The sequence below is a fragment of the Dendrobates tinctorius genome, unplaced genomic scaffold, assembly GCF_039654945.1.
Source record: "Dendrobates tinctorius isolate UK_male_01 unplaced genomic scaffold, ASM3965494v1 ptg000257l, whole genome shotgun sequence".
Taxonomy (NCBI): Eukaryota; Metazoa; Chordata; class Amphibia; order Anura; family Dendrobatidae; genus Dendrobates; species Dendrobates tinctorius.
Genome location: NW_027361924.1, coordinates 2,096,262 through 2,123,270, shown reverse-complemented (window position 1 = coordinate 2,123,270; position 27,009 = coordinate 2,096,262). Strand labels below are relative to the sequence as shown.

Genomic DNA, 27,009 nt, shown 5'->3' with positions numbered 1-27,009 from the left:
GACGGTGGTGGTGCACACCCGCCGTCAGACACACCGCTGTACTATGAGGGGCCCAGTGCCAGTACCGACGCCCACGAGTGGGCCCCCCTTGCTTGGGCAGGGCCCCAGCATTTGCAATCTTTACCTCTCCCTGCTCCTCCGCTGTGTAATCTGGGCCGTCAAATCCATACTGTGCCTGACACCGTCTGAGCCTGCCTCCTGAGACATATATTTTGAATGTGTACGCTATCCATACATGTTATCCGGGGATACGGTACCCTTTCTAACCTTTGTGCAATCACGTGCAATCCATACTGGGCCTAACACCGTCTGAGCCTGCCTCCTGAGACATATATTTTGAATGTGTACGCTATCCATACATGTTATCCGGGGATACGGTACCCTTTCTAACCTTTGTGCAATCACGTGCAATCCATACTGTGCCTGACACCGTCTGAGCCTGCCTCCTGAGACATATATTTTGAATGTGTACGCTATCCATACATGTTATCCAGGGATACGGTACCCTTTCTAACCTTTGTGCAATCACGTGCAATCCATACTGGGCCTGACACCGTCTGAGCCTGCCTCCTGAGACATATATTTTGAATGTGTACGCTATCCATACATGTTATCCAGGGATACGGTACCCTTTCTAACCTTTGTGCAATCACGTGCAATCCATACTGGGCCTAACACCGTCTGAGCCTGCCTCCTGAGACATATATTTTGAATGTGTACGCTATCCATACATGTTATCCGGGGATACGGTACCTTTTCTAACCTTTGTGCAATCACGTGCAATCCATACTGTGCCTGACACCGTCTGAGCCTGCCTCCTGAGACATATATTTTGAATGTGTACGCTATCCATACATGTTATCCAGGGATACGGTACCCTTTCTAACCTTTGTGCAATCACGTGCAATCCATACTGGGCCTAACACCGTCTGAGCCTGCCTCCTGAGACATATATTTTGAATGTGTACGCTATCCATACATGTTATCCGGGGATACGGTACCCTTTCTAACCTTTGTGCAATCACGTGCAATCCATACTGGGCCTAACACCGTCTGAGCCTGCCTCCTGAGACATATATTTTGAATGTGTACGCTATCCATACATGTTATCCGGGGATACGGTACCCTTTCTAACCTTTGTGCAATCACGTGCAATCCATACTGTGCCTGACACCGTCTTAGCCTGCCTCCTGAGACATATATTTTGAATGTGTACGCTATCCATACATGTTATCCAGGGATACGGTACCCTTTCTAACCTTTGTGCAATCACGTGCAATCCATACTGGGCCTGACACCGTCTGAGCCTGCCTCCTGAGACATATATTTTGAATGTGTACGCTATCCATACATGTTATCCAGGGATACGGTACCCTTTCTAACCTTTGTGCAATCACGTGCAATCCATACTGGGCCTAACACCGTCTGAGCCTGCCTCCTGAGACATATATTTTGAATGTGTACGCTATCCATACATGTTATCCGGGGATACGGTACCTTTTCTAACCTTTGTGCAATCACGTGCAATCCATACTGTGCCTGACACCATCTGAGCCTGCCTCCTGAGACATATATTTTGAATGTGTACGCTATCCATACATGTTATCCAGGGATATGGTACCCTTTCTAACCTTTGTGCAATCACGTGCAATCCATACTGGGCCTAACACCGTCTGAGCCTGCCTCCTGAGACATATATTTTGAATGTGTACGCTATCCATACATGTTATCCGGGGATACGGTACCCTTTCTAACCTTTGTGCAATCACGTGCAATCCATACTGGGCCTAACACCGTCTGAGCCTGCCTCCTGAGACATATATTTTGAATGTGTACGCTATCCATACATGTTATCCGGGGATACGGTACCCTTTCTAACCTTTGTGCAATCACGTGCAATCCATACTGGGCCTAACACCGTCTGAGCCTGCCTCCTGAGACATATATTTTGAATGTGTACGCTATCCATACATGTTATCCAGGGATACGGTACCCTTTCTAACCTTTGTGCAATCACGTGCAATCCATACTGGGCGTGAGAACGGCTGGCGAGCTGTTAAGCAAGCTACAGCACCTGTCCAGACAAGTACAGGGATTCCCTAGCGAGGAGACTTATTTGATTGTTTTCAATGTTGGGACAGCAATTTTTGGGGAGCACTATACTCTGGAGAATGATAGATGGGGCCCACCATACACTGGAACATTCCAAAGGTGGACATCAGACACTGGAGCAGCATTTACAGGGCCCATTATACACTAGAGCATTAGAAATGGGGCCCATTATGTTTGGAGCATTATTTGGGCCCATAAGACAGTGGAGCTTCATCCATGGGGACCAACATATACTGTAGCATTATGTGGAGCTCATCATATACTGTTTCAAACATTATATGGGACCAATGATTCTGTATGGAGAAATAGATGGGCCTCGTCATGAGATGTAAAAAGTGAGGTATTTTTCATTGTACTATACCGCTATTTCTCTGCCGTATCGGAGCATGATGAGTTGTGGTATGTGTTAAAGGGGCGCTCTTTCGCCCAGGGCACATGAAAACCTGCAGCCAGCCCTCCCCCCCCCCACAACTTTAGCCAAATAACCCCCATTTTTCAGTGCGTAACTTGTATTATGAAGTTAATTAAGGTTGACAAGCTTAAGTAAGAAGAATTGATGCTTTTGGCATTCAAATGGGCACTGTAGGTGTGTTTCCTGTCCTCCTCTCACTGCCGACTTTTATTCCCCATTGACTTACATTGGGTTTCGTGTTTCGGGACGACCCCGACTTTTCCCTATAATCGGACGATCTTGCTCGACCCGACTTTTGGAAAAGTCGGGTTTCACGAAACGAAACGCGACCCTAAAAAACCAAAAGTCGCTCAACTCTAGTAGCGATGGCTGCAAAATTGGGTATGAACCGGCGATAATAGCCGGCGATCCCCAGGAAGGGTTACACCTGCTTCTTGTTGACAGGTTGTGGCCAGTCCTGAACCGCCTGAATCTTATCAACCTGGGGTTTAACAACACCCCTCCCAATTACATACCCCAAATACCGGGCTTCATCTAGCACGATGTGACATTTCTTGGGGTTCGCGGTTAGACCTGCCTCCCACAGGTCGTCAATCACAGCTTGTACTTTCAGGAGATGAGTCTCCCAGTCCAAGCTGTAAATGACAATGTCATCCAAATAGGCCGAAGCGTACCGCCTATGTGGCCTCAGGACTCAATCCATCAGTCTCTGGAAGGTCGCCGGTGCCCCGTGCAGTCCAAACGGCATATACACATACTGAAATAAACCTTCCGGCGTAGCAAATGCCGTCTTTTCTCTGGCAGCCTCAGCCAGAGGGATCTGCCAATACCCCTTTGTTAGATCTAGGGTCGTAATATACCGGGCTTTTCCTAACCGATCTATTAACTCGTCGACCAGGGGCATAGGATAGGCATCATTCAGTTTCCTGAAGTCATTGCAGAACCGGATGGTGCCGTCCGGTTTAGGAATTAGCACAATCGGGCTGGACCACGCACTGTGCGATTCCTCAATGACTCCTAACTCTAACATTGCCTTCACTTCTCGGGAAACGGCTTCACGGCGCGCTTCCGGGATTCGGTAGGGCTTTACGTGAACTGTGACACCAGGTTCAGTTACGATGTCATGTTTCATTAGCATAGTCTGCCCGGGTTTTTCTGAGAAAAACTTTTGGTTGTGAAGTAGAAACTGCCTGACCTCAGTCTTTTGCCGCTCCGAGAGAGTCTCTGCAACCCGTACCTCCGGTACGGTATGCGAGCAGACGGGACGGGCCAGCTCCGCTGACAAGGCAGACCGATCTTTCCAGGGTTTTATCAGATTTACATGATAAATCTGTTCAGGTTTCCGCTTACCTGCCTGGTATACTTTGTAGTTTACTTCACCAACTCTTTCCTTAATCTCAAAGGGGCCCTGCCAATTTGCCAGGAACTTACTGTCCACCGTGGGGACCAGGATCAACACCCTATCTCCGGGTGCAAACGTACGGATCTTGGCGCCCCTATCATAGATTCTTTTTTGGGCTCCTTGAGCCTGCATCATGTGTTCTTTGACGATAGGCATAACAGCCGCAATACGGTCCTGCATTTGTGTGACGTGATCTATCACTGTTTTAAACGGAGTGACCTGACCCTCCCAGGTTTCTTTTGCAACGTCTAACAGTCCGCGAGGACGTCGGGCGTACAATAACTCGAAAGGCGAGAATCCCGTGGAAGACTGGGGTACTTCCCAGATGGCAAAAAGCAAATACGGAAGTAAATAGTCCCAGTTCTTCCCATCCTTGTCTATCACCTTTCTCAGCATCTGCTTCAGAGTTTTATTGAACCGTTCGACCAACCCGTCTGTTTGAGGGTGATACACGGATGTGCGTAACGGTTCGATTTGTAACAATCGGCAGAGCTCCTTCATTATCCTGGACATAAAGGGGGTCCCCTGGTCGGTGAGTATCTGTTTTGCTATACCGACCCGACTAAACACATGCACAAGTTCCTTGGCAATCGTCTTGGTGGCCGTGTTACGCAAAGGGATGGCCTCCGGGTAACGAGTGGCATAATCCAAGATGACCAGGATATGTTGGTGTCCACGTGCAGACCGTGGAAGGGGTCCAACTAAATCCATCCCAATCCTCTCAAACGGGACTTCAATAATAGGTAGGGGTACCAAAGGGCTACAGAACCGGGGCTTAGGTGCAGAGGCTTGGCAGTCAGGACAAGACTCACAATATACACGAATATCGTGATGCATGCCTGGCCAAACAAAACAGTGTAATATCCTTTCGGTGGTTTTCTGGACTCCCAGGTGACCTCCCATCACATGTCCGTGGGCCAGGTCCAGCACCTGCCGCCGGTAGGGTTTTGGCACGACTAATAGTTGCACCGTACCTTCCCCCTTTTTCTCTATTTGATAGAGTAAATCATTCTCCAGAACCATGTAAGGATATGCCAGCCTAGAGCCAGGTTCTACGGGTACCCCGTTTATCACTTTTACATTTGTCCTAGCCTGAGAAAGGGTAGGATCCTTTATTTGCTCGCTTTGGAAGTCATCTTTCTGAACTTCTAAATCCGGCAAACGGGGAGGTGGACGGCTGTCGGCCTCCTCCTCTTCCCCGGTCTCCTCCGTATCACCCGCCATGACTGAAAACGGGAACTGCAGGTCATTTCCCGCAGACTCTTCCCCCGAGTCTTCCGGGGAGACCTCTTCCAGGGGTTCGGGACCCCCATGCGCCCTGGGAGAAGAATCATGTACACGATTACCCAAGGGCATCAACTGATTCTCCCACAATTGCCAGAAGTGGGGAAAATCCTGGCCCAGGATAACATCATGCAATAACGCCGGGACGAGTCCCACTTTATGTTGCACAGACCCATAGGAAGTAGTAATGCATATGACCGTGGTGAGGTACGAACAGGTGTCTCCATGCACACACGTTACAGAAAATTTGTCTGATGGTCCAGTCGGGGCTGACACCAGACTGGCCTTCACCAGAGTCACCACACTTCCCGAGTCTAACAATGCCACCACATTTTTGCCATCAACAGTTAAATCACACAAGTGTTTTTCCGCATCCTTTTGACCGGCATTCACACTCACTACCCGTGCAACCATAGACATGCGTTTTTTAGAGTCTGTGACGTCGCACTGCATGGGTTCAGTAGTGACCGGACAGTTCGCAGCAATATGTCCCATCTCTTGGCAGCGGAAACACCTAACGGGCCCCTTGCTTAGACCATAGTTCGTTACTCTCGGCCTCGCAGTGCGGGCAGTCCCATTTTCCTCCCCCACTGTCTTAGGGATTTTTCCATCTCCCCTACTCCCTGGAACAGTCTTACCGGTTCCACGTGGAGATGATGAAGAACGAGGTGGAGTAACGTCGTCTCGGAGTCCTTCCGCCATGGAGTAACGTTCAACCAGATCCACCAGTTGATCTGCCGTCGTAGGATTTCCATGGCTTACCCACTTCCTCAGGGCTGGCGGTAGAGCTCTCAGGTACTTGTCCATGACGACTCTCTGGATTATCTCTGGCACTGTCAGCACCTCGGGTTGTAGCCACTTCTTCGTCACGTGGATCAGGTCGAACATCTGTGACCGCGGTGGTTTATCTGGCTGATAAGTCCATTGATGCACTCTCTGTGCACGGACAGCGGTCGTCACTCCCAGCCGGGCCAAGATCTCGGCTTTCAGTTTGTCAAAGTCCTGCGCAGCTTCAGGCTCTAAGTCATAATAAGCCTTTTGGGCCTCACCGGAAAGAAACGGGGCAATCAGGCCGGCCCATCGTGCCTTCGGCCATTTTTCTCGTACCGCCGTCCGTTCAAACGTGGTCAGGTATGCCTCGACGTCATCTTCGGTCGTCATCTTCTGCCAGTACCGACTCACGTGAATCACTCTCGACTCGGCTTCCAGGTTAACCTCATGTAGGCTTGCCAGGCGCTGCGCCACCTGCTGGAGAAGCGAACGATCGGTAGCTGTCATGTCCACCAACTCCTTCAGCTGGGCCATCATCACCCGATTAGCTTCTTGCTGGACGGCGGTGGACTGTACCAGCGCTTTCAACACGTCCTCCATGCTCATGCTTGCAACGTGATGCCCGCGTTCTCCACCACAATGTGATAAAACACTCCGGGATCGCCTTTGCTGGGGTCAAAGGTCACGTGCGTTCAGCATGAAACTCAGGCACAGAGCTGGGGTTCGGGTATAACTGACACTGGGTCAGGTTTATTAATGGTGAAAGCAATGCATAAAGAAATAAAACATAAAACAAATCCTTGCCTGTCCGGCACTAACTAAACAAAGTACAACCTAACTACCAACTGGCGGGCTTCTCCCGTCCAGCCAAACCACAGTTGCAGTGGGCACTGCTTTCACTCACGTGTGTCTCTCACACAGACAGGCTCTCTGTGTTCCCAGGCTGAGACACTCACACAACCACCTGGCATCCTTTTATATCCACCTCCCATTATTCATTAGCAAGCAGGTGCGATACTGACCAGACTAGGCCACATAGGAAAGGTATCTGGGCGAGATATACCTGCCCTCATCCACTATTCCCACATGATTCTCACAGGGGATATTGGTACTGTTCATGTGGGGTTGGGGGCTGAAGGGGGCACAGAGTCTGTGGTGGACATGGCGCATCCTGTTAATGCTATTGAGATTGATGATGATGACAATAATAATGTGCAAAATGTCTGTGATTTCCCCCCTTTGGTTTCCAGCACACAAGGTGCAACAGGCCCCTCTGCTGCAGACCCTCGCCCTGTCAGTCAGCCCAGTGTGGCCCCACAGGTCCCTCCCAGTAATGTTTGGAGCCGTGGCGCTCTGTCCTTTACTTCCGGCGCCAATTACACCGGGCAGGCATTCAAAAGGAGGAATGTGGTGCGGTTCAGGCACAGAGGTGCCAAGGAGGACCTGCCGGAGAGGAGGCTGGTGGTCAGGGAGCTCCTGTGCCGCCAGATGGGGTTTGCGCCGGTTAATATCTTGGCGGTCATCAATCTGCCAGACAGACAGGACTATGATATCAGCTTTAAGCTTATGTCTGATCTGGACAGATTCTGGGCCAATTTCCCCAAGTTCAGGGACGCTGATGGCTGGAATAAGTTCAGCTTCATTCCAATATCTAAGCCGGATACCGTCACGGTTAATATCATCTTTTGGAATGAGGCTGTTCCCCCGCAGGACATTGTGATGTGGCTCCGGAGGCATTGCGATCTTGTCTCCGACCTCACCAAAAACAGGGATGAGGACGGTATATGGACCGGTGAGTGGAAGGTGCTGGTGAAACTGCACCAGCACAACAATATCACGGCTCACTTACCCAACACCTTCTTTATCGGGAGGGAGAAGGGGGTTTGCTTCTACCCTGGGCAGTCACGAAAGTGTTTTAAGTGTGGTAAAGTGGGTCACCTGACAAACACCTGTACCGTGGTAAAGAGCAGCCTGTGCGGGGAAGTCGGCCACTTAGCGGCAGATTGCCAGAACATCAAGTGCAACCTCTGTGGGGAGATCAGCCACCCTCACAGGGACTGTCCGGATGCCTGGCACAATATATGCAAGCTCCTTCCTGATGAGAAGTTAGTGACAGGGACAGAGGCTCAGGAGGAGGAGGCTTTAATGTCAGGGACAGTACTGACCAGGTCAGAGGTCCACCAGGGGTCCGCTCAGGTAACATCAGAGCAGCTTTGCACAGCGGGTACAGTGGGGAGCATGGAGGTCGTCCCTCAGGTCCAGCAGCCACATACAGCCACCACTTCAGTATCACCATCTCTAGCTGAAGAAAGTGGCTGTAATCAGGTAAAAAGGAAAAAAAAAGGACAAGAACTCCCCTAATCATGAGGAGGAGTATGTCACTAGCCAGGGTGGCAGGAAAAAAGTCCAGAGTTCGGCAGGTGTGATGGTCGTGTCCAATAAGTTTGATGTTTTGTCTGAGTCTGATGGGGACTTGGAGGAAGAGATAAAAAGAATAGAGACTGAGTATGACAGGGACGTAGCGGACCATCCCCCTACAAAACGGAAACCCGTACCTGCTGACACAGAGATACAGTCTGACATGGAGACCGGTGGTAGTCAGAACATCTGTGATCCAGACTTATGATGGCGGTTTTTACATCTCTGCTCCTCTGTTGTGGTATTGTGATGGCGGATTTCTCATTAAAAATAACATCCAGTAATGTGAACAGCATTAAGGTGAGGAGGACGAGGCACGCTGTCTATGACCATCTCCGATACCTGGACGCAGATGTCATCTTTCTGCAGGAGACGCGGCTGACGACTCAGGGGCTTATGAGGGAGGCTGAGAGGGAATGGCGGTCTGGTCCCACTTTTTGGTCACTGGCTGTGGAGCCGTACGCCGGGGTCGCCATTCTGTTTAACACCAGGGATGTGACAGTACATAGGATGACGGAGGTGGTTATGGGAAGGTGTCTGGTCCTGGAAGTCACTGTCCATGGGAGGCGACTCCGGCTTATTAACATCTATGGGCCACAGACGGTGACTGACAGGATACAGTTATTTAATGAGGTCAAGCCTTATCTGTTCACCTCTCTTCCAGTGATAATGGCGGGGGACTTTAATGCCATACTGACATCAGGTGACAGCTCCTCAGGTAGAACCGTGACGAAGGATGGTAGGATCTTGAATAACATAGTCCTACAGGCCGGATTAGGTGACGTCTTTAAACGGGGAGGTCGAAAGCCAAAATTAACCTATTCCTGCTCCAATAGAGGCAGTAGAATAGATCTGGCTTTTGTAAGTCCCATGGAAGTCATTGGTGCCATGAGTGAGAGAGTCGTCCCATACTCAGACCATCTTGCTCTATATTTCTGCCTGGGGGCCACTAAGCGAGCTGATGTTGGTAGGGGGTTATGGAGACTTAATTCCAGCCTCCTCCATGATGTCTCTGCCCAGAGTTGTGTCCACTCCCTTTTGCAGGGTCATCTACAGAGAGTGGACTTCTATGACAACATGGCCGACTGGTGGGAGGACGTCAAGGATGATATCAGACACCTATTGAAGAGACTGTCAGTTAAGAAAGGCAGGAGTAAGTATAGCCAGTACCTAAGGCTGCGCAAAGAATTGGAGTCACTCTATTCTGAGGGCGGGGGTAACAAAGAGAAGATCGACCGGCTGAAATCTGAGATAAGGCAGTATCAGTATAGCAGGTATACCTCCTTGGTTCTTGAACGGGATTATGGGGTCTTAGGGGCACCTGATCCTTTTGAGAATTGCCGGGAGCGGGTGGCCAATAAATTGGTCACAGGTCTTATTGACTCCCAGGGTGTATTGCAGGAATCTCGGGAGGGTATCCTGGGGGTTGTGAAATCTTATTATACTGACTTGTTTCAGAGTAAGGCTTTGAATAAACATAAAATGACTCAATTCTTGGAGGCAACTCCAACGCCTGATACTAATGATCTGGACTTTTTTCTTTTGACAGCAGAATTAACGGTGGAGGAGGTTAAGGAGGCCATTGATAAGTTACATCTGAAGAAGGCACCAGGTCTGGATGGTATAACAGCAGAATTTTATAAGAAATTCAGAGACCTCCTGGCTTCAATTCTTGTGTTTACAAAAATTGTCTAGAAAATCACCTGGTGCCTCCATCCATGAGAGTGTCCTCATTAATTCTGCTGTCTAAAGGTAAGGAGCCGAGCGACATCAAGAATTGGAGGCCAATTGCCCTCTTGAATGTTGACAGGAAGATTCTGGCAAAGATCCTGTTTTCTAGGTAAGGCTGGTTTCACATTAGCGCTTTTTAAGCGCACGCACGGCCGGGGGTAGCTCCGCCCCCGAGCCGGCTCTCTGCCCGGCGTGCCCGCCCCTTGCTTGTAGCGCCGCCTCCTAGCAGACAGCGGCGCCTGCGATCGGCGCACCCTATCTTTAGCATAGGGTACGCAGATCGTGCGCAGGCCGTGCGCTAGTTGCGCTTTGACCTGCGCTGCGCACTTTTGACGGTGCGCCGTGCGCGCCAAAATCCGAAAAGTTCGATTTTGGCGCGCACGGCGCACCGTCAAAAGTGCGCAGCGCAGGTCAAAGCGCAACTAGCGCACGGCCTGCGCACGAACTGCGCACCCTATGCTAAAGATAGGGTACGCCGATCGCAGGCGCCGCTGTCCGCTAGGAGGCGGCGCTACAAGCAAGGGGCGGGCACGCCGGGCAGAGAGCCGGCTCGGGGGCGGAGCTACCCCCGGCCGTGCGTGCGCTTAAAAAGCGCTAATGTGAAACCAGCCTAGGTCTGTTTGTCCCCGGCACTGTTGGTAGGCTCTCAGTTTGGCACGGTAAAAGGGCGGAACATCTCTGGAGCAGTCATCTCGATACGGGAGATGTTTGAGAGATGTAAAGCTCTGCGGTGTGGGAGATATGTTGTCAGTCTGGATCAGGCTAAAGCCTTTGACAGAGTTGATCATGATTATCTGTGGGCCACTTTGTCAAAGTACGGCATTCCTAGACAATTTGTGGATTGGCTGAAGACTTTGTACAGAGAGGCGGTGAGCTTTCCTCTGATTAATGGTTGGCAGGGTGGCACTTTTGGAGTTGAGGAGGGGGTGAGACAGGGCTGCCCGCTGAGTCCACTCCTGTATGTTTTTGCCATAGACCCGTTTTTGAGGTCACTGCAGGAGTGTAACTTTTGGGGGGTGCCGGTCCCCCACTGCTTGCCTCTGAAGGTTGTTGCCTACGCGGATGATGTGACGCTGGTGATATCTAATCCTCATGAGGTGCAGATGTTGTCTGCGGCCATCAGAAGTTACTCAGAGGCCTCCGGGTCTCTGGTTAACCTTGAGAAGAGTCAAGCTCTGTGGACATTGCAATCTGACCCAGACTTTGATCTGCCGCAGTTTGTTAAGGCTTCCACCCATATTAAGATCTTAGGGGTTAAATTTGGGAGGGAAGATAATGCCAGCCTAAATTGGGAGGAAAAATTGGAGACTGGAAATGCAAAGGTTCAGCGATGGAAGAACTGGAGGCTGACTTACAGAGAAAGGGTTGCTATGTTGAAGACTTACCTGGTCCCCGTCTTCTTGTATGTCTCCGTCGTTTTTCCTTTGCCAGAATCCTTCTCGGCGAGGCTCCTCAGCCTGTTCTTCCAGCTCTTGTGGGGGAACAGGATGAACGTGATAAAGAGGGAAATAACGTACCTACAGCGGAGTGAGGGCGGGCTGGATATGTTAAATCCAAGGGTTTTCTTTGACTCCTTGCTTCTGAAAGTAAATTTTGGGGGCATGGATTCAAACAGTAGCTCCCTGTGGGCGAATAGTATCAGGTATTGGATATTGCCTTTTGCGGAATCTTTGGTGCGAGGCGGCAGTCTCAAGAGGAGGAGATGGACAGGTGACCACCTCCCCCAGTATCTGGAATATGGTCTGAAGTGTGTCAGGAAGTGGGGACTGGAGAGGTCCTACATTGAGAGTAATAAAAGGAAAGATCTGTGTGCTCATATATGTAGGACTTTCTTCTACTCTCCACTGGCCCTAAGAGATTGTGCCAACAGGACCCTTCAGGACAGTCTCCGATTCCTCAACGGGAGGCGACTTCCAGCAAAGTTTTTTGACATTGCTTGGCTGTCGCTACATGGGAAGATCTTTGTGATGGGGAACTTAAAATATTTAAGTGTTTCGGATCGGAACTGTCCCCTTGGTTGTCAGCAGAAGGAAACCATGGAGCATTTTATTTGTGATTGCTGGGGAGGTAGGGAAATATGGACGGAAGTATCGACCAAGCTGAAAATCCCCAGACAGCTGTCCCTGAATTACCCTGACATTATCTATGGAGTCCCATCCACTGACGGTAACATCGACAGGGGGACAATGTACCTGATCATTACCACCATTAAGTATTACCACTGGCACATGAGAACCCGAGTGTCCCTCCACAGCGAGCCCTTCCATCCCGTCACCGCAGCCACAAAGATACTGTCTGAGCTCAGATGGATAAGAGCGTTAGAGATAAAGAAAAGTCAGAGTAATGAGAGACTATGGAGGAATGTGTCTGTGGGATAATAACATGATCGTGTTACTAAAAGTGTTTATTTCATATTCTTCCATCCACAGGAGTGAACTCTAAGTTACCTTTATTCCTAATGTATTAATTTACTTCTATAATTCTTGTCTGATGCATTCATGAGAATTTATGTTTTGTGTTAAGGAAGAATTCTGTTTATTTTAATTGTATTTGTGGGTTTTATACAATAAAAATTGCCCCTATGTACAAGAATATAACTACTATAATACTGCTCCTATGTACAAGAATATAACTACTATAATACTGCCCCTATGTACAAGAATATAACTACTATAATACTGCCCCATGTACAAGAATATAACTACTATAATACTGCCCCCTATGTACAAGAATATAACTACTATAATACTGCCCCTATGTACAAGAATATAACTACTATAATACTGCTCCTATGTACAAGAATATAACTACTATAATACTGCCCCTATGTTCAAGAATATAACTACTATATACTGCCCCCCCTATGTACAAGAATATAACTACTATAATACTGCCCCTATGTACAAGAATATAACTACTATAATACTGCCCCTATGTACAAGAATATAACTACTATATACTGCCCCCCTATGTACAAGAATATAACTACTATATACTGCCCCCCTATGTACAAGAATATAACTACTATAATACTGCTCCTATGTACAAGAATATAACTACTATAATACTGCCCCTATGTTCAAGAATATAACTACTATAATACTGCCCCCCTATGTACAAGAATATAACTACTATAATACTGCCCCCCTATGTACAAGAATATAACTACTATAATACTGCCCCTATATACAAGAATATAACTACTATAATACTGCTCCTATATACAAGAATATAACTACTATAATACTGCCCCTATATACAAGAATATAACTACTATAATACTGCCCCTATGTACAAGAATATAACTACTATAATACTGCCCCCTATGTACAAGAATATAACTACTATAATACTGCCCCTATGTACAAGAATATAACTACTATAATACTGCCCCTATGTACAAGAATATAACTACTATAATACTGTCCCCTATGTACAAGAATATAACTGCTATAATACTGCCCCCTATGTACAAGAAAATAACTACTACAATACTGCCCTATGTACATGAATATAATTGGACTATGAATCTGGGAAAAGTTGTTTTTTTTTTTTAACTCTTTATACCCTGGGTCGTAAGTGTTACAATTTTCTGGAGGGTTTTCTATCCTCTGTTACCACGCAGACATGGAGCGTTCAGGGACCACAGGAAGCAGTGACGGGGCTTCCTAGTAGCGTATGCAAAATATAAACTGTCTGTTGTTATTCTACAGGGAGAGACAGGCTGGAATTTTAGCCACCAATGTGCATCCAATCAGCCTTTCAGATCCTTAATGATTTCTCAGTTCTCTGCTCTTCCATTTTCTGTCCAATTAATTCTTTTATTGTGCACCGGATAAAGGCAGACAAAAAAAAGAAGCCTTTCCCCGCAATAATGAATCATTAAAATTCAGCAGCTCCCCTCTGCTGCTCCCTGGCCGGTCCCCAGAAGACTAAACTATTTTGCATTTGCTCTGCCCAAGCTGAGATCATTCCCTCATTTAACCCCTGGCAGGACAGAGTAATAAACAGAGGACAGGTCATTAAAGGGTGAATCTCGGCAAAGTCAGTGAGGACCATAAGTCCAGATAATGAGGAGATCCAAGGACAACCACCATCTTTGGTGCCATTTCCCTAAGGATTAGTAGAGGTCTACAAGTTGGGTCCTCACGAGTGCCCCTCAAAGATCTCCAACTTGTGGTGGCACGTTTTTGGAAACCAATGGATAGCAATGGTTGACACAGTCCCTCGAATTTCCACAAAAGTGCCATCAACATACTGTAGTTTGGTGATGTGAATTTATGGAAATTTGGAATGCCAACTCAAGTCATCTTTCACATGCCTCAATGAGTTGTCAGGAGGGACGTATCAGCGAAAGACCATTCTTGGATAGAAGGAATCCAACATCATCCCTTTACCGTGAAACATCATGGAGCCATAGTATCCGAGAAGTTAAATATCGCTTTAAAAGTTGAAATTCATGAATCCTTAAGTCGAGAAGGAAAGTTCCTGTTCAACCAAACGTAGCAGAGTACGAGGGAGATGTATTCCCTAAATGTTATGGAGCCTAGAGATAATCCACTTCTTTACCCTATTCAAGAAGTTTTTGGGTTAGACGGCAGGTGGGCACGTCCAAGATAGGGGAATGTCGGAAGGCAGCCGAGCAGTCCTCTATCAGGTTTCTGTACTAGACGTGAAAGCCAAAGTTGGTCATCCGATGAGTCCTTCACAAAGATTTCCAATATTTCATCCATTTCTTGAGTTTTGTGGGAACTGACCTATTTTGGAGGTTAGATGAAAATTGTTGGGCACCCATAGACCTATCCAAGACAAGAAGGTGGGTAGGGTGATGGTTTCTGTAGACCTCCACTAGATGTGGGGCCAGAGTCAAATGTCCTATGGCTGTTTCCTTCCCTCCCCCAATCCCAACTGTCTATGGAAATAGAGTATATCCCTGACAAAATGTGTAAGTTATGTATAACTTTTGGCCAGTTCGTCTCGCAGATGTCCCCACCGAGTTATCGTTTACAGCTGTGGTTTAATTGTTTTACAATTATTGCCAATAAAATGCACAGAGCGATCGAAGGACAGGAGAAGCAGATACATTTCCTGGTGGGAGATCCCCCTGAGACCACGTAGTCACACTATGTGCTCCAGCTCCGCATCCTGCTCATCTACGTTTTCATGGACAAAATGACCAGATGACTGTAAAAGCTATTCATCACAACGATGGACTCAAATGGGAAAATTAGCTTTACGTCATAATACTTCCAATAATGTAAAGAAAAAACCTACTATAATACTACCCCTATGTACAAGAATATGACTACTATAATACTGCCCCCTATGTGCAAGAATATAACTACTATAATACTGCCCCTATGTACAAGAATATAACTACTATAATACTGCCCCTATGTACAAGAATATAACTACTATAATACTGCCCCCTATGTACAAGAATATGACTACTATAATACTGCCCCCTATGTACAAGAATATAACTACTATAATACTGCTCCCTATGTGCAAGAATATAACTACTATAATACTGCTCCCTATGTGCAAGAATATAACTACTATAATACTGCCCCTATGTACAAGAATATAACTACTATAATACTGCCCCTATGTACAAGAATATAACTACTATAATACTGCCCCTATGTACAAGAATATAACTACTATAATACTGCCCCTATGTACAAGAATATAACTACTATAATACTGCCCCTATGTACAAGAATATTACTACTATAATACTGCCCCTATGTACAAGAATATAACTACTATAATACTGCCCCTATGTACAAGAATATTACTACTATAATACTGCCCCCTATGTACAAGAATATAACTACTATAATACTGCCCCTATATACAAGAATATAACTACTATAATACTGCCCCTATGTACAAGAATATAACTACTACAATACTGCCCCTATGTACAAGAATATAACTACTATAATACTGCCCCCTATGTACAAGAATATAACTACTATAATACTGCCCCTATGTACAAGAATATTACTACTATAATACTGCCCCTATGTACAAGAATATAACTACTATAATACTGTCCCCTAAGTACAGGGATCCTTAAAGGGGTTGTCCACTACTAGGACAACCACTTGAACAAGTGTTTGGTCATGATAAAAGTACCCTATACTCACCTCCCGTGCGGGTGCTGTTCAGGGGTGTCATGCGGGGCTCCTGTGCCGTTTCAGCGCTGGCATTACTGTCCCCGCTTTCGTACAGATTGAACATGAAGAGCAAGTAAGGGATCTGTAGCAGCCTGGACTTCCTTTTCATATTTAGTGAAGGTGGAGTTACTGTTTAACCATCTTAAAGGTGTATATACAAATGTATAATATTTTACAAATATCGCTTAAGAAAAAAAAAAAAAAAAAAAAATCTGAACCATCAACACAAGTAATTATTTCATCAATTCCCCATACATTCAGATTTTCAACGCCAAAGTTTGCATCCGGCCGAAAATGAGCCAATGACACACATTCTAAATTAATTTTACAGTCACTGAATTTCAGACCAAAACTGAAGCAATATCTCCTTACAGCTAATATTCCCCGAGTGCTTGTATCTCTGGTAATACAAGTCGTAGATTGAGTTATCAAACCGTCACATTAAAGTTTCTTGTAGGATTTTTTTTTTTTTTTTTTATTAACAGCCCATTATTCCAAAGTGAAAAGTTTGGCAAACTTTAGAAAACTTCTCAATTAAAGTTTGTAGACTCCTGGGGCACATCAATTATAAGATTAGGGTACATTTTGACAATGTTATTTTACCAAAATTCTCAGGGTAAAAAAAAAAAAAAAAAAAAAAAAAAATTTAAAAAAAATTTCTTTATATTTACCAAAAAGTTAAATTTAAAATTTTTCCTTTTTTCCCCCCCCCCTCCTCATTCAGATGTATGAGTCTTCATATAAAATGTGAACTCAATAAAGCAAACCACAATTCAAACATCTCTATCCCAAAGCAAATAATCTGGAGACGAGGCGCGCGAATAAATTTTTTTTTACGCTGTATTTTGTGCCACATCTTAGGTAAATAAAGCAACCTGACAAATACTTTCCACATTTTCTTAGACTTAATTCAGACTGGGCTGGTCCCTGACTGTCTTGGTTTCATGGATATATGAATCCAATTTAAGAATCAGCCCAAAATAACAAATCTGAATTTTTTTTTTATTTTTTCAAAATTAGAAACCAATTTAACCCAACACTTTTTTTATATTTATTTTTTTTTTATTTTATTTATTTTTTTTTTAAGTTTATTTTTTGTAATTAACGCATGAAGAAAAAAAAACAGTCAGTTTTAATAAAAAGCCATTTTAATTTTCTCGAAGAAAGCATATACAAAAGTTAGCTTTATGGAAGAAAAAAAAAAAAAAGTAAATCAGCAACGTACATCAAACGAATGGAATCGTTCACATGAACTGAAAAATAGAATTTTGGCAGAATTTCACTAAACGCAGAGAAAAAAAAAAAAAAAAAGAAATCTGATGACTTTTATATAAAAAGAAAAGTAGGACAAAAATAATTTGTAGATTTTTTTTTTTTTAATTTACAGAGTTCTCTTTTCTCACATCTTAAAAAAAGGCACAAGTTACCGTAAAGTAGAAATTATATGCTCAGCATACAATAAAAAAAAAAGGAATAAAATAGCCCAAAAATAATATTAGTCATAAAAGTAAAAAAAAATAAAACAATGGGAGAGGATTTTAGTGTCTTAGCTTAAGTGGGAAGACTCTGGTCCCTGGTAATCTATGGATGAAACGGAAGAATTGGCAAAATATATAGGATGGAGTTAAATAATTGAACAAGGCGATTTTTTTTTGGCAAAGAAAAAGGCAACCAGAAGCGATCATTTACTATTAGACATTTGCTGGTCTGACAAATTCAAGATTAAAAGTAAAAAATAAGTTTTTCCTACTTTTCCCCCCCAAAAAGAGTGAAAGATTACCAATTTTCTTCCCATATTATATTTTCTCCCTGTTCTACAGTTTTATTTTAATGAATAAATCACTTATAATATATGGCACATAAATATATTTTATATATATTTAACAGATCTTAAAAAAAAAAAAAAAAAAAAAAAAAAGGTTAATTACAACCAAACATTTTGCCTAAAAATTCACCAAAAGACTATACGTAGTCCAAGCCTGAGACACAATGAAATGGCGGTGGGAAAATAGAAATCAGTATTTTTTTTTTTTTTTTTTCTTTCGGGTGCACCCATGTGTAAAATTTTCCAAAAAGTTTTTTACACTCCCGTTTTGGGAGAATTCTATTGCGTTAGGTCGAGAGGAGAACGAAGGGACTGTGTTAAGTTGACCGTGGATCGGCCCTCTACCCCAGCGCTTCATGAAATGGGCGAGTTGGTCATATCGCTTGGTCTGTATCTCATGTTCTGGTAAACAATAGAACTTTCAGAGTTGTGCCCAGTCTTCATGTGAAAAATATCTGGTCCATCCTTCACGGTAGGTCATGTCGGAGTCAAAAATTATTTAAAAAAATTCTCTAGAAAACTCAGATGGAAATGCTCTTAGCTGGAGATGTTCTCATTTTACTTTTGAGTTTGTTTTTTTTTTTTTTTTTTTTTCAGCAGGCACTTATATAACAACTGGAACAGCGCCTCCTACCTGTACATTCTGTCTTTAGTGCACATGTCTTGGAAGACGTCTTGACAACCAGACATATCTATGGCATGAGTCCTCAGGTTGAAGAAATGGAAAGTTCCTCTAAGGCCTGGTTAGGGTTGTGTAGACCGGCTGATCCCAGTTGGAGTTGGGACTGTGGGACGGAGGAATGGACAAGCTGTTGAGGATGGGAGTGGCGTAAGGGCGCCGAGAGGAATGGAAGTAAGGATACTGGTACAAACTGGAGGGGTAGCTTGTGTAAGGGTTGTAGTAGTTGGAGCTTGGGAGGTCTGTGTAGTCACACTGAGAGCTGGAGAAAGGACTGGGTATTGTGGAAGTGGACACCGTGGTGGCACAAGCCTGGGAACTGTAGGAGGTGTAGTCAGAATGAGTAGGAGATCCATGAGATTGGTCACTGTAATGACTGGGACTCAGCTGCTCCGTCTTGATGTGAGGTCTTTGCTGACCAGACTCGGAAGATGAGGTGGAATTTGAAGGACTTTTATGGTTCCAAACAGGCACTTGTGGGGTTCCGGATGGGTGTGCATATGGCGCGGCATAAGGCGGTCCAGTAGGATTCTGCCCATGGTCAGCTGAAAGAGGCCCATGGCCGTTAAGAGGCAAGTACTGGTCAAATTCATGGACATCGAAGGTCTCAATGTTATTGATGACCTCACTGCTCAACTCGTTAATGTCCACGTTACTGAAGTCAATGTTCTGACGCCCATTGTCCATCAACCTCCGTCCTTCATGTTTCAGTTCTTGTTTCCCACCATGGTGTAAGTCAGTTTTGGGGGTGGTTGGTGGAGTTGGCGGTCCATGATTTTGACCTAGAAGAACAAGAGAATTAGAGTGTTATTCCCATTATCACATATTGTATCCTTTATTGCAATTTAGCAAGCTTTATCTAGGGAAGTTTCTAGAGCTCTTCCAAAAACAGGATGTCTACCTCCAAAAATAAAAAAAGTTTATCGGTTGACGCGGTATCTTCTCGACCATCATGTGTCTAAAGTTAACTTCATGCTTTAAGAAAGAAATCTTAGACGCATATAGATAATCTGTTTCTGGAAAGTTTTGCCTCCTGGGCTTGTGGCTGAGCAAAAAAAAAAAAAAAAAAATTCTAGACAACTAATAGCTTCTGGCTCCAAGTAGCTCTTTTTTTATATATATATATATATATATATATATATATACACACACACACACACATACAGGAAATCAACTGAACTTTAGAGAAGCCGAATAAAAGAAAATATCAGAACTTAAGGTCAAAAATAGCCAAAAAGTCATTATCTGATTATTGTAAGAAGCTGCAATGCTGCTCCAACATCAAGTACATGAAATTCTGGATTGATGAGGTGCACGTTGATCTTAAAGTGGTGTTCTGGTTTAGGAAACACACCCTAAAAATGACAGGGGGGGGGGGGGTTCTCCATTCAGGACCCTCATTTATTAGTCTATCCCACTGAAGGACATATGTGGGTCATACAGACAGATCGTTTACAATTAAACTGTAATTATTCATTTCACCTGCGGGGGCACTGCAGGATAATCAAATACTTGTGCACAATAATAAACAGACTATCTGCCTGTTGAAACCTCATTACCTGCATGCTCTCCATGAAGATGACCATCTCCCATTCCAGAGTCAGACTTGTACATTTGGGAACCAGGGTGGTGGCCCAGTTCGGCCCCAGAATCGGAATCGCTTTGTCCGGCTTTGACGCTCTTCCTCCTGCGCGGTTGATACTTATAATCTGGGTGATCTTTCTTGTGCTGAACTCGGAGCCTCTCGGCCTCCTCTACGAAGGGTCGCTTTTCGCTCTCGCTCAGTAGACTGTAGAAGGAGGGAAAGAGAGGACCGTTAGTTGGAGGCTATATATATATATATATATATATATATATATATATATATATATATATATATATATATATATATATATATACACACACACATATACATATATAATAGGTGCTCTAGTATGTAGACCGGCGGTCAACTACATCTCCTACATCGTTCCATTAGCCCGAGGCAGTCAGGGCCTTCTGGAAGTTGTAGTTTGTTTTTTTTTTTAAACTGTTGTTGACCGCTTGCTTACTGGTTTCTAAAGCAGTTCAAAAAGTATGTCCAACACCTCCAAAAATTATTTACCGCGATGGGGGGGGGGGTCTAACCTACCACCAATTACTATTTGAGTTGGTGGTGTGGAGTTCACCATTTGTCAAATTTTGCCATTAACTTCATTGCGGTAAGAAAGTTTTTGCAAGTCACTGAAATATTATATATTTTATTTTTTTTTTTTTCCACAATTTTATTAAGTTATGGAATTTGTTTTAAATATTACAGTTTAATTCCTTCGACAGCCCCGGAACGTTTCATTTCAAAGCTCCGCTCAGTAACGCTCCATCTTAAAAGCAGACAGGAAAATATTTTGTGGTTTTGCCTTTGGGATCGAGTCATTGTTTTTGTCTCTCTTGAGGTTTTTTTTCTGCAATGAATTTAATCCTGCTTTTCCAAACGTGGCTTAAAAAAAAAAAAAAAAAAGAATTCTAGTCTGAGATTTTTTAATTAGTATTTTTTATTATTTAGTCATTACACGTGGCTGATATACTATTTTAATATCCGATTTGTGTATTTTCTCTTCATTTCTGGCAGGGTTCTCTATATGGATCAACTATAACTATATTATAGAAAAATTTATCCAACCACCCGCTCTGATCCTCTCTCAAAAAAAAACAAAAACAAAAAAAAAAAACACCCCTCTTCAAAATTCCACTTGTTTCCCTCAGTCACATTGTATCACAATCCCAATCCTTGTGCCTCTGCATCTCAGACAACGAGGGGGGTTCATGCTCTCTCATACCACCCTACATATGGTCCACTTCCAATCCTGGCCTTGAAGGGTTAAGTCCCATGTACAGAGAGGTCAGTCCTGAACCAAAAGGTGCAAAAAAAAAAAAAAACCTATACCAAAAAAAGTTTTCTATAACTCCAGAGATGGGCACAGTCGCTAAATATTTATTTTGCAACCCTTAGAGGGAAGGTAAGGAAATGCAGAGGGTTTTATTTTTTTTTTCCCCAGGAGGGTTAACCCTTTCCTTACTGCAGCAGTAAAACTTTTTCGTTTCAGGAATACAATTGACATAACTGATTTATTGATTTTCTTCATCAAAACTTTAATATTTACTACATGTTACACATTTTTATTCTGGAATATTATCAGGTTTTTTTCTAGTATTACGTGTCACCATTACATAATAATAGTATTTTATTTTTATAATTACTTTTCTCATTTAGCGTTACACATTACTCATTTTTTTTTTTGGCATTTTAATAAAAAAAAAAAAAAAAAACACACTGTATCTGTGGCCCCAGTGCAGACCACACAAATAAAAAGTCTGACACTAAACATGAGCTCTATCACACACCTAGTATATAGTAACTGCAGCTCTAGATGCGACTAGAGTATGAACAGAAGAGCAAGTGCAGCTCTAGATGCAACTGGAGTATGAATAGAAGAGCGAGTGCAGCTCTAGATGCAACTGGAGTATGAACAGAAGAGCAAGTGCAGCTCTAGATGCAACTGGAGTATGAGCAGAAGAAGAGCGAGTGCAGCTCTATTTGCAATTGGAGTATGAACAGAAGAGCAAGTGCAGTGGAGACAGGTCTCCTATGCCCCCAGTAAATAATATTAAGCTAGAAAATAATCAGGAAATGTATTTCCCGGTTTCATGATGAGAAGACAGATGGCGCTAGAAGGGTTAACATTACAGATGGTCTCAAGTCAGAACGAGATATTAGGAAATTGAATTAAAGGACCTTATAGAAGGGTCTTATGATGGATCATTTATATGGGGGGGGGGATACTAGAAGCTCAGTTATATGGGGCACACCAGGAGCAGGGGGCTCATTTATATGTGGGGGGACACAAGGAGCAGGGGGCTCATATGGGGCATTTATAATGCAATTTTTCTTCATAAATAGGTATACATGGAGGAGCCAGGGGAATATTGGTAGCAGAATAACTGGGGGCTAGAGAGGCATTTGCTCCAAGGGGGCTCCAGTAAGTCACCTACTGTAGCCAAGGTGTTAATATCCAGGAAAGTCTAAATTACTGCAAATTATTATTATATTGGACCAGTTGTGATCTTGCGGTGTTTTAGCGACAGCCGCCATCATGTGGTTGCAGAACAGAGATTACGATAGTATCGGGACTAGATTTTTGACAAAACAATAAGTGCATTAGAAGTTCACCATAGTAGGAACATGTGGCATGTGCATCTTCCACCAAAAAAAAAAAAAAAAGCAGCAAGGGGTCCCATCATACCACAGCAGCCTTGTCCCACCCTGGTCGGTGGCCATGCTGCAGACGCATGGAGCCACCACCAGACTTCATCCATAGGGGAGAGTCATAGTCTCCACATATTACACTTCAGAGTCCATATGGCTCATGGCCGTCGGACTTAACCCTTGTAAGCCTGAACACAAACAAGTGGACACAGTGGTCATATAAAAGATATTAACCGTAATAAAATACCCCACAGATCATCCCATCGCCAGTAATATTTTTGCACCGAGTTAAACCCAACGAGGGGCACAGGAGCAGCACTGAGTGCTCAAGATCTGTAAACCCAATTCACAAGGAAGGATGGCACCGCAATGGGCACCACAAACCAGCCTTATACTTCAGCCCCTTCATTACTTTATGGGACAAGTAGAAAATAGGGAAAAAAAAAAAAAAAAGGTTGTAATTGCTGCACAGTCCCTGATGCCATCGAAAGGTTACAGCGCTGAGGAATATGTTGGCACTTTGCAAGAAAAATATGGCAAACGGCGCTGTTTGCCCCCATCAGATAAGGCACACTTGTCATCTGCGGTTTGACTTAGTCCCATATATCCAGCCACTTTGTTCACATGAGAGATTGGCACAGTATTATGGAGTGAACACATGTTGGCACAGATGGCACCGAGTGGCCATAAGTGCGCCAATTTGCCCTAATTGTTGCAAGCAATGAACAATTTCACACACCATCAATCATGACCTGTGACCAATACACTTATGGTAAGTCGGTGAGATCATTCGATATGCCACGATTTTGGCACCAAGGATGCAGTGTTTATCAATACTACCATGTCTATCATTGGCAGGAGAAGGGGTTGGTACTCACCGCCAGAGTTTGCCCAGGGTCTTGCTGAGCTCCGCATTGTGTAGATGCGGGTACTGGTCCGCCAACTTCCTTCGAGCCGCCTGTGCCCAAACCATAAACGCATTCATAGGTCTCTTGACGTGGGGTTTGGCTTTGAGGGATCCAGATCCCCGGACTGGCATGGGCACCAAGCTCCAGTCATACCCTTTCAGCACCTGGGACACTGCCTCCCGGATACAAGCTGGGAACCGCTCATCCATGGGCCCCTCGGGGTCATTCTTATTAATACCCCCTGGTCTGTGGGAGTCGGATCCAGCCGGGGACAACGGAGAGTCCGAGTCGGAGTCGGAAACGTGGGACATGGAGCTGGCGGTGCCCGCCGGGCTGCAGGGCGCCTCGGGAGCCTGGTCCTGCTCAGAGCTCATGTTCAACATCTGGGAGTCGGGAGATGGAACTTGCAAAAAATAAAAAATCAGTCGCAAATTTTTGGGGAGTTTGCACCAATCTGGTCCTAAGGGATAGACAGTCCGTGGCACGGGTGGTGCAACGCAATCCAGCCCCTAAATCTAGGCTGGCAGGCACAATGGTTGTGGGCACTGATTGGGCATGGAGACCACTTATTGCACTCAGTGGCTGCGAAGGAGCAAAGACATTTCCAAAGGCTCACCACAACCCCAAAATCCAGCTCTGTACCCTCTGCTGCTCTGCCTGCCAGCCCAGCATTAAGTAGGGGAGCGCTGCTCTCCACCCCTAGCGCCTCAAGCTCTCATTGGCTTCTGCCAGGGAGGGGGCAAGACCAGGACTCTTAAAGGAGACACTTTCCCTTTGCACTGCTTTCCCACGTGTAGTATCTACTTGTGTGTTGTGATTAGCAGGAGAGGGAAGGAGGAGGAGGAGGAGGAGGAGGAGGACACCTGTTAACCCATCGTGCAGCAGAGAGCCTGGTCCAGAAAATAAAGGGTTACAGGCGGCTTGTAAAATATCCAACGATGAATCTGCGCGCACGCTCCGCGGAAACGCTGGCACGTTTGTATGTTTCGCGCGCAGACGTAGCAGAGCTGAATTTGTCATCCAATAGAACTCGTTAAAAAACGACGCGACAAACTCCTTGGGCACCGATTCCTCATTCCGAAAGTCACTTTTCTTTTTCTTTTTTTTTTAACCTTGCGGTATTCGTTGACCGTTTTTGCAAAATTTGCGCAAAATTCAAAATGCTTTTCTTGTTTTTCCATATACTTCAAAGTTGGAGTATTAAAGTATAGATTATCAGCGGTCAAAAGATCGCAGGTTCGAATCCCCCCAGGAGAACTAAAAGACTACTTAAAAAAAAAATAATTAAAAAAAAGTTCGAAAACTTCGTAGTACAAAAAAAATAAAAATAAACAGGTTCGGCTAAAATGTCACAACGTGTTTCCACCCACAATAATATAGACGTACGTAAAATCAGACTGGAGAAGATTTTGAGCAAAAGTTTTGCAACTTTTTTTTTAAAAAAAAAGTTGCGGCTGGAAATGTCCGGAAAGCAAAAACTTTGTGGACAATGGTGAATATAATAATAATAATAAAGCGAATGCGTAGAAAATAGACAAATAAATAAGGCGCTAATAAAAAGGCGAAAAACACAAATAAATAGACGAAAAGGTGCGAATGTAATTGTTTCTGGTGCTGCTTTTCCTTGCGGAGATCCAGCTGGTGGGGAGGCTTCATGGCATTGCTCCCTGGCATCTTGTATACGGACAATTACTGAGGCGCCCCTTCATTGGGGGGTGTAGCGATACGGAGCAGCAATAGTCGTAGTATAATCATTATTCTGTACTAGTTGTAATATTAGAATTATCAGCAACAGTAGAAGAATTATTATTACCAGTAGCAGTGACACTATGCTGATCATAATGGAAGTCGAGGTATTGAAGCTGCATAATATTGGGTAGTAGTAGTATAGTAGTAGTTGGAGCAATACTAGTAGCAATGATATATGTGATATTAGTAGTAATATAATTAGTGCTGCAATTATTACTAGCCTAAGCATTGCATTATCACTATTAGTAGTGTTGGTAGTAGCTTTAGGGTTAGTAGTAGTATTGACAGTAGCCATAGGGTTAGGATTATGGCCAGGGTTAGGAGTAGTATTGGTAGTAGCTGTAGGGTTAGGGCTGGGGTTAGTAGTAGCATTGACAGTAGCCGTAGGGTTAGGATTATGGCTAGGGTTAGGAGTAATATTGGTAGTAGCTGTTGGGTTAGGGCTGGGGTTAGTAGTAGCATTGACAGTAGCCGTAGGGTTAGGATTATGGCTAGGGTTAGGAGTAATATTGGTAGTAGCTGTTGGGTTAGGGCCAGGGTTAGGAGTAGTATTGGTAGTAGCTGTAGGGTTAGTAGTAGTAGTATTGACAGTAGCCGTAGGGCTAGGGTTAGTACTAGTATTGGCTGTAGCTGTAGGGTTAGGGTTAGGGTTAGCAGTAGTATTCACAGTAGCCGTAGGGTTAGGGTTAGTAATAGTATTGGTAGTAGCTGTAGGGTTAGGGCATTGACAGTAGCCTTAGGGTTAGTAATAGTATTGGTAGTAGCTGTTGGGTTAGGGCCAGGGTTAGGAGTAGTATTGGTAGTAGCTGTAGGGTTAGGGTTAGTAGTAGTATTGACAGTAGCCGTAGGGTTAGGGTTAGTACTAGTATTGGCTGTAGCTGTAGGGTTAGGGATAGGTTTAGCAGTAGTATTCACAGTAGCCGTAGGGTTAAGGTTAGTAGTAGTATTGGTAGTAGCTGTAGGGTTAGGGCTGGGGTTAGTAGTAGCATTGACAGTAGCTGTAGGGTTAGGATTATGGCTAGGGTTAGGGTTAGTAGTAATATTGGTAGTAGCTGTTGGGTTAGGGCTATGATTAGGGTTAGTAGTAGTATTGACAGTAGCCATAGGGTTAGGATTTGAACTAGGGTTAGTAGCAGTATTAGTAGTAGCCATAGATTGGGTTCAGGTTAGTAGTAGTATTGGTAGTAGCTGTAGGGTTACAATTAGGGCTAGGGTTATTGTTAGTGGTAGTATTGGTAGTTGCCGTGGGGTTAGGGTTAGTAGTAGTAATACTATTCTGATCATTGAAGG

At 44.4% G+C, this 27,009-nt stretch overlaps 1 protein-coding gene across 1 annotated transcript; it reads right to left on the bottom strand.

Annotated features, from left to right (window-relative positions):
* Window positions 1-18,709: 18,709 nt before the first annotated feature.
* SOX8 (SRY-box transcription factor 8) lies at window positions 18,710-24,632 on the bottom strand. Its single transcript, XM_073558441.1, has 3 exons — window positions 23,941-24,632; window positions 20,379-20,608; window positions 18,710-19,601 (listed from the first exon to the last, which is right to left on the bottom strand). The coding sequence occupies exons 1-3, from the start codon at window positions 24,351-24,353 to the stop codon at window positions 18,874-18,876; spliced, it is 1,371 nt and encodes a 456-aa protein (XP_073414542.1). The 5' UTR covers window positions 24,354-24,632; the 3' UTR covers window positions 18,710-18,873.
* Window positions 24,633-27,009: the final 2,377 nt, after the last annotated feature.